This window comes from Erithacus rubecula (assembly GCF_903797595.1).
Source record: "Erithacus rubecula genome assembly, chromosome: 6".
Taxonomy (NCBI): domain Eukaryota; kingdom Metazoa; phylum Chordata; class Aves; order Passeriformes; family Muscicapidae; genus Erithacus; species Erithacus rubecula.
In genome coordinates, this window is record NC_136688.1 from 58,131,033 (window position 1) to 58,139,570 (window position 8,538).

The window sequence follows — 8,538 nt, forward strand, 5'->3', positions numbered from 1 at the left end:
GCAGAGGCCTTGCTCTCCTCGAGGATGGAGCCATTTGAAGGAGTATTGTGCAGGAGAGCTGGATTAATTTAACTTCTTTATTAGCTTAGAAATACTTTAAATATTTAAGTTATTTTATCTAAAAATCACTTTAAAGTATAGTAATACTACTGTAAAATATAATACCAATTATAACACAAATACTAATTTCAGTAGAGCAGTTATATGTTTTATTGTATATAAATTATGATTCTCAGTAATAATTCCTCTGAATTAAAATAATAATCCCAAATATGTTATTTTTTTTATCATAACAAATGAACTTTATGTAATCTTCAGCATTAAACTTTTATTTAAGTCATTTAATAGATATAACATTACAGTAGAGAAAAGAATTTAAATATAAGAATGATTCTAATGATTATTTATTACTGAAAATTTTTAAAACACGGTTGTTTTTTCAAAAAGACACTGACTGCCCACCTGTCTTGGGAGAGTGTGTTCACTTTGGGAGTTGCACTCTGTGCAAAGTTCCAATAAAGGCTGGGCTTGAATAAATGCTGTTTCTGTGAGTGTCCAGTGACATCCAAGGCCACCCAGTTCCAGTCATGTGCGATGGTCTGGGAATCCTCTGGTTGCTCCAAGGACCAGCCAGCCTGGATTGCAACACTTGCAAGGACAGGACAACCAGAGCTTCTCAGATCAACAAGTGCCATGGCCTCACAGCCCTCAGGCAAAGACGTCCTTCCCAAAAGTCCATCTCAGCCGGCCCTGTGGCACTGGGGAGCCACCGGCCCCGGCGCTGTCCCTGCAGGCCCTTGCACACAGCCCCTGTGCAGGGCTGTGCTGGGCCCGTGCAGGGGCTGCCAGGCTGCGGGAAGGTGTCCCTGGAGAAGGCTGGCACAGCCCTGGGCCAGCAGTGCCACCGTGAGGGCAGCACGCGGGGCCCGGCACGGCCGTCGGGGCGCCAGGCCACAGGGCACAGGGCGCCCGGGCCCTGGCAGCTGGAGCAGGAGCTCTGCAGCGCGGGCGGCACAGAGCCGTGGGCTCCCGCAGCTCTGAGCCCTCACGGCTGAGGCAGCTGCCCAGGCACGGCCGGCTGGGGACACGCGGCCACCCCGGGGCCACCCGCACGGGGACCCTGCTCTGGGGCCAGGCCAGGCCGCAGCAGGGAGCAGCCATGGGGCTGTGCCCGGGGAGGGAACGGCTCTGCCCGGGGACAGGGCTCTGCCAGCAGGGCAGCACGGACAGCAGGGACACACACACACACAGGGGACACGTGGCTGCACTCACTGGCAACAGCACAGTCAGCAGCAGTGGGAAATCTTTGAAAATAATTCATTCCAAGGCAGCCTTAAGCAGCACACCAGGGCCACTCTGATATGCTGAGTCAGCGTGGGAAGAAAGGGTGGGGTTGGCTGGGTTGTGATGTGCAGTAACACCCGTGACATCACCAGGGACATGTCTTCTGCCCACCAACAACCCATTTTGTCCCACTGGATCATGGGAACTTCAATGCAAAAGTAGCACATTTCTCTCCTCAGAGAGGAGCAGGATTCTCAGCCCAAGGGCCTGACACAATGCAGATCATTCCTGGGGGGAAGGCTTTACCTATGTGGGTGTTGTTACATTAACCCAAGGAACAAAACAAATAACAGAAAAAACAACCTCAAGTGGAGCCATTGGGGGTTTACTCATTCAAAAGAACCATATTACATTTGGGAACAGGCTGCCTATGAAATTGTCTGAGTAACTGACAACACAAAGGTTTAAAAGTCACGTGGATGTGGCACCTGGGCATCTGGCTGATTTTTGAAGCAGGCAGTATTAAGTTTGCCATTGGACTATGTGTTCTTCAGGGACTGAAGAAAGAGCAATGGGAACTCTTTGAAAAAGATTCACTCCAAGGCAGCCTTAAGCAGTACACCAGGGCCACTCCGAGAGGCTGAGCCAGGGTGGGGACAAAGGGCGGGGCTGGCTGGCTTGTGATGTGCTGTGACACCCGTGACATCACAGGGGACGTGTCACAATGGGGGCAGCTATGCAAGGGCCCAGCAGGTCACGCTGGCCCAGTGTTGCTCGGGCAAGCGGTGAGTGCACACGTGCTGGGGAGGCTGGGCTGGGGACAAGGGCCGGGGCAGAAACGCTGCACCTGGGGCTGGGTTCTCCCCCTGCAGGCAGGGACAGCCCCTGATGGGAGAGCCTTGGGCAGGGCACCCTGCTGCTGCTGCTGCTGCTGCTGCTGCTGGGACAGAGGGACAGCTGTTGCTCCCTGCCAGCTCTCTGGGGTCCTGTCCTTCCTGCCCCCAGAGCCCTGAGCATTCCCATCCCTGCAGCCCCCACTGCCAGCTGCCTCCCTCACAGCCCCACTCAAGGCCTTCTCTCCATCCTCCTGCAGACCATGAAAGCCGCAGTGTTGCTTTTTGTGCTTTTGAAAAGCCTCATCCACTACCCACAGCTCGTGGGTGATGCTCAGGATGAGGAAATACGTCGTCGCATGGAATTGCGGGCACAGCAGATGGAATGGAAGAGGATTCGCCTGGAGCGGGAGGCAGAGCAGCTCCTCCTGAAGCAGAGTGGAAGTCCCTGGGCAGATCTGCTCTACTTTTCTATGCAGCCCTGGCAAGCCTGGGCTGTTGCTTGGCTCCTTGTCCTTCTCTTGGGACTGTATTTTTACGGGAAGAAAAGGAGCCATGAGGTAGAGGACAGTGGCGAGGAAGATGAAGATCCTGTTCTTGACAATGATCTGAGATGGCTGATACATGAGCACATCCAGTGGCCGATAGTTAACCTACAGGAAGGCTGTGAGAAGACAATGAACCTCATGGACAATTATACAGTTTACTTTGGACATGTCTTGGCAAACAGCTTCTACCCAGTCCTGCAACGAGCCATCGGGGTGGGCAGCGCCTTCGAAGGTTGGAGTCCCCGTGAGGAGGACGTTGTGTACCAGGTGCTCATACCCATGACTCCTCCTCGAGGCCACAGCTTCCACCTGGAGCTGGACTCTGCAGAGCAGAGGCACGTGAGGAATTTCCGTGTCCGCGTGCAGCTGGAGTGCACCTGCAGCAAGGAGCAGCAGGCTGAGAACATGCTGTGCTTCCTGCACCACCCCGAGGAGGAGCTGAGGAGCAATCAGGATCCCAGCCTCCTGGACACCCTGTGCACCGACTCCTACCTGGATGTGCAGAAAACTGCCCGCTGGTTCTACCAGCTGGTGAGAGCCATCTGGCCAGCTTTGCCTCAGTCACACAACTGGCATTTAAAGCTGCTGCCATCCAGACGCTCCTGCCTGTTCCAAGTGACCTATGGCATAGAAAGATTCAGGATTGAGATGCTGTTTGGGGTGCAGAGAGGCGACTCCGACATCTTTGTGAGCAGCCAGCCTGGATATGCTGGAACCCCAAGCACTCTGTGGTCTGAAAGCTGTGCTGTGGCAGAGATGAAGTTCTTCCAGCACATTGCCAGGCGCGCCCCCCCTGACAGTCTGCACCTGAGATGCCTGCAGCTCTTCACCCGTCTCGTGCTGGGCATTGGCTTTTCCACCTACACCATGAAAACCATTGTCATGCACCTGCTCAACAGTGTCCCCGTGTCACAATGGCGCAGGAGGAATTTTTTGCGGCGTCTGGGGGATATCAGTGTGAACCTGCGCTGCTGCCTGGAGGAGAAGCGCCTTAACCACTTTGTCATAGGCAACGAGAGATTTCCTCAGCACATCAGGTTGCCCCTGGACATTGCATCAGCTGAGCCACCCAATCTCTTCCATCACCTGGCACAGCATCCAGCTGCCCACTCCCAGGCTATGAGTGAGTACCAGGATCTTCAGTATCGGCTCGCAAGTGTGCTGCTCAATGGCCACTGAAAGAGGTGCTCATGCACACAGCTGTGCTTGTGGGCTCGCAGGCAACGGCAGAAAACCATCTCATAGTGCAGGCAAAGAGAGAGGAGAATGTGGCACGCAGAGAGAGACGCTGAAACGCTGTGCAGCAGCACTGTGCCAGCAGCAGCTGCAGCAACGTCATCTCAACAGTCTCCCCAGCACAGCATCCAGTGATGACCATGGGCTGGAGGCTCAGAGAAGCCGACTTCCAATGCAGGATGGATTGTGGTGATGCACTCCCCCTGCGCCTGGCTGCCATCTGAGAAATGCTCCTTAGGCCTCGGACTTCCCAAACTCCACTTGTTCTAATCCCGTTGGAATGTATCAAAAACATTATTTGTCCCCAGGAACTCACAGGTGTCTAGCTAGCACCATTTTTTCAAGGAATAGCCTTGGAAACTTCTTTCTGTTTCTGACTTAGGATCCAAGTTGGATAATATTTTTTTTTGACAAATCTTCAAATAAAGTTACATGGAAAAGACCTGAAGGATGGTAAATTACTATGACTAAAGCCCACTCTTATATAGTTGCGACTATAAAGAGCATTCCAAAGTGATACCTTTTGTGCTCTTGATTCCCAGAATCTAAGGGACCTATGTGTGTGTCTCTAACAATGATAATGGGATGACAGTGGAGCCAACTAAGGGCTGTTGGGAATAACCAAGAACTGCTGGCATTAACATGCTGTGAGAAAGAGCAAGATTTGGCTGGGGAAGGCGGGCCAGGGGGAAATAGGGCAGCACTTTTCTGTAGAATGAACCACAGAACAGTACAGCGTAAGAACAGGAAGGAGGTCAAGAAGAGGGCAAGGGCTGTAGAGTGGGACTAAGACCACCAAAAACCACCCAAACCCTCTGACTCATTTCCAGGAAGGCCTGAAAGAAAGGACTGGACATGATAATTACTTGACATAGAAAGTGGGAAATTTGCCTTTAGGGCAGAGGAAGCTGTCCATTAAAAGGTAACTTCCAAGTCTGGGAAGCGCCCTCAGGACTCTGCATGTCTCATAGACCAGACCAACACAGCTGGCTTGTTGCTGAACCCGGGATTATCACCTGGATTGCCACTGCAGCTGGGATTGACATGCCATTCACTACATAAACACTAGAACCAGGACTGCTGTCCTCTTTTTCTCTCTCTTTTCTTCTTTCTTTGCCTTTGTCTTTCTTTAATTCATCTCTCCCTCTAGAATTCCTGCCTTCCCTTTAACACTACCCCTTTTTCCAAAACCGCCTGTCATGTGCTTATATAGTAGGTCAGGGACAAATGTACCAATTTGCACACTCATTTTGTGCTTAGCTAATACAATTTTCTGATTGTTTGGACACACCCCTGGCTTTTGTTATCCCTTTCGATCACAAGCATTTACAAATCTTAGGTGCTCCCTTCCCCTTAAGGATGGGTCATCACACTACAGTGGCTCAAATGATTGACTTTCATCCCACTTTCCTCTCACACTGTCACAGCCACGGGGATAATTTCAGTTGGGCACAGAAATTCTTGCTGGCAGCTCCAGCTGGTCAGGAGCTGAGCAAGAGGCATTGCGAGTATTCCTCCTTGTGTTCATTGGGGTCTGCATGGAGAACCTGCCCATCCTTAGACACTCCCTGGGCAAAAGCTGACACAGAGCTGAGCATGCAGGACATGGACAAGGCACTGCTCAGTCAGCAGGGGGAATTGCTGCCACCTCGTTCCTGTGGAGTAAAAGCACATTTGGGCAATCAAACCTTATGCAGCTGAAGAGGCTCTGGCCAGGGGACACGTGAGAGAGAGTGTCATTAGCACTTGGACACTGCCTGCTATCCCTTTTTTGAGACAGTCCACTCCCTCTGTCAGCTTTACCCAGTGTGCAATGGATCACCGAGCCAGGTTGATGACAACTGTGGATGATGCTATAAGGAATGAAGGGAAATCTCTAGATCAGTCACACAAAGTGATACTCAAGGAACACTTCCATTTCTCAACTGCAAATGGGGCCATCATGGAGAAGAGCTGAACAGGCCCAGGAAATTCCCAAAGTCCACACAGAAGATAGCTTTTTGACATATGTACTGTGGGAGCCAACTAGGAAAAGGGCCCTCCTAGACCTCTTGTTTGTATATAGAGATGCTCTTGTGGGTGAAGTAGTGGTTGGCACAGTCCTGGCCACAATAATCAAGAAATACTTGAGTAAAAAATCTTAGGTGTTATGGGGGAAACTATCCAGAGAGCTACTCCTTAGGCTTGGGGAAGAGCAAGCTCAAGGAACCAATTAATAAGGGTCCCTGAGCATATAGTTTCAAAGGTATTGATGTCCACATGCTAGTTCTTTTCATTAGAGAGATTTCTATAGGAACATAAGTTTGATGAAGAAGGGCTGAGGGAGGTGGGGAATTTCAGCTGAGAGAAAAAGCACCTTGGGGAGGAACTTACGGCTCTCTACAGCTTCCTGAAGGGAGGTTATAGCCAGGTGGGGTTGATATATTCTCCCAGGCATGGCAGAAAATCTTGCCCCACTCCAGAGCTGATCAGCTGTTTGTTAACTGGATAATTCAAACAGGACAAACTGTCTTGCAGTGAATTCTTTTGGCACAATGGGGTTAGGAGTGGGCTTGCATCTCCCAACTGCTAATAAACATCTTACTGTTGAAGTGAGATCTGGAAAGAGAAGCTGGATTTCTGACTGACAGGCACTTCACTTTATGACTATAAGAGCCATACCAAACTTCCACAAAGCAAAAAATTTCTATTCATTCCTCTGGAAAGGTGTGGTCTGTCTCCCATGGACAAGGACATTTGTTCTACAGTAACTGCTGTGGAGGTTAAGTGGAAAATATACACACTATTGTCATCTCCGTGCTACATTACATTTGACACCTAACCAATGCTGTTTCCTTAACTAGTTTTCATAAAGATACATTCATGCCTTACACTATTTAGGTTATATTGCCATCAACTTCTAGTTCTCTTTAGTTTTATACTGAGTAGTAAGAAACACTGATTGAGATCTTCTGCATATTATCTCCTGTCTGTCTGATAAATAATTAGTTTTATAGTGATTTGATCCTTAGAAGATGTGAGCCAGAGTGATTTCTTAAATATAAGCTATTGCCAAAATATTAGGCAAAGGCAGGGCTTGTCTGAAGTTCCCACTTGTCCTGTGACACAAGGAAACAAGCAAAAAGATCAAGGAAAATTATCTCAAGTTGCATCAGATTCAGATATTTAGACTGGATCTTAGGAAGAATGCATCAACAAAAAGGATGCCAAGCTTGGGAACAGGCTGCCTATGGAAATGGCTGGCTTTCCATTTTCAAAAATGTTTAAAAGTCATGTGGATGTGGAAACTGGCGACTTGGCTGATGGGTGCATTAGGCTGTGTTAAGTTTGCCATTGGGCTGTGTCATCTTAAGGGACTTTTTCAATGCCAATGACCCTGAGATTAAAATGTAGCCCAAGCAGTGAGGACTCAAAGCTTAGACTGAGTGATCCTCAAGGAGGCTTTCCAACATGGATATCTAAGAGATTGCCAATGGAGGGCAGATGAAAAGCAATCCAAAAGAAAGAGCAATCGCAGATATTTGAAGAAGCTTCACTCAAAAGCAGCCTTAAGCAGTACACCATGGGCACCCTGAGAGGCTGAGCCAGGGTGGGGACAAAGGGCGGGGCTGGCTGGCTTGTGATGTGCTGTGACACCCGTGACATCACAGGGGACATGTCACAATGGGGGCAGCTATGCAAGGGCCCAGCAGGTCACGCTGGCCCAGTGTTGCTCGGGCAAGCGGTGAGTGCACACGTGCTGGGGAGGCTGGGCTGGGGACAAGGGCCGGGGCAGAAACGCTGCACCTGGGGCTGGGTTCTCCCCCTGCAGGCAGGGACAGCCCCTGATGGGAGAGCCTTGGGCAGGGCACCCTGCTGCTGCTGCTGCTGCTGCTGCTGCTGCTGCTGCTGCTGGGACAGAGGGACAGCTGTTGCTCCCTGCCAGCTCTCTGGGGTCCTGTCCTTCCTGCCCCCAGAGCCCTGAGCATTCCCATCCCTGCTGCCCCCACTGCCAGCTGCCTCCCTCACAGCCCCACTCAAGGCCTTCTCTCCATCCTCCTGCAGACCATGGAAGCAGCAGTGTTGCTTTTTGTGCTTTTGAAAAGCCTCATCCACTACCCACAGTTCATGGGTGATGCTCAGGATGAGGAAACACTCCATCATATGGAATTGAGAGCAATGCAGCTGGAATTGGAGAAGATTCAGATGGAGCGGGAGGCAGAGCAGCTCGCCCTGAAGCAGATGCAGCTCATGCTGTTCTTGCAGCTCTTAGCTGTTACTGTTCTCCTGGTCCTTGTCGTGGTCCTATGGTTGATGGGGTGCAAAAGGAGGCTGAGGAGACAAGAGAATGAAGACAAAAACAGTGGTGCAAATGAAGAGGAAATCAGAAATGGGGATACAAATGAGGAAGTCGATGTTGGAAACGCAGAAGAAGAAGATGATGCGAATCTGGAGGAAGATAACAATGATGACAGAAATGTAGAGGAAGTCGGCAATGTTGCTGAAAATGGAGAAGATAATGTTGAAAACAGAGTTGTCAATGAGGCTGCAAACGCAGAAAACAATGACCTTGCACTACCAACCTATGAAAGATCCAAGGATTTTGATGATAACATTGGCAGAATTCTACTGGAACGCATACAAAGCCCTGGACAGGA

General features: G+C 50.1%; 1 protein-coding gene across 1 annotated transcript; it reads left to right on the forward strand.

Moving 5' to 3' along the window:
• Nucleotides 1-2,364: 2,364 nt before the first annotated feature.
• LOC306803884 (inositol 1,4,5-trisphosphate receptor-interacting protein-like 1) lies at nucleotides 2,365-5,148 on the forward strand. The gene has a single exon (XM_079309798.1). The coding sequence runs from the start codon at nucleotides 2,381-2,383 to the stop codon at nucleotides 3,842-3,844; it is 1,464 nt and encodes a 487-aa protein (XP_079165924.1). The 5' UTR covers nucleotides 2,365-2,380; the 3' UTR covers nucleotides 3,845-5,148.
• The last annotated feature ends 3,390 nt before the right edge of the window (nucleotides 5,149-8,538 follow it).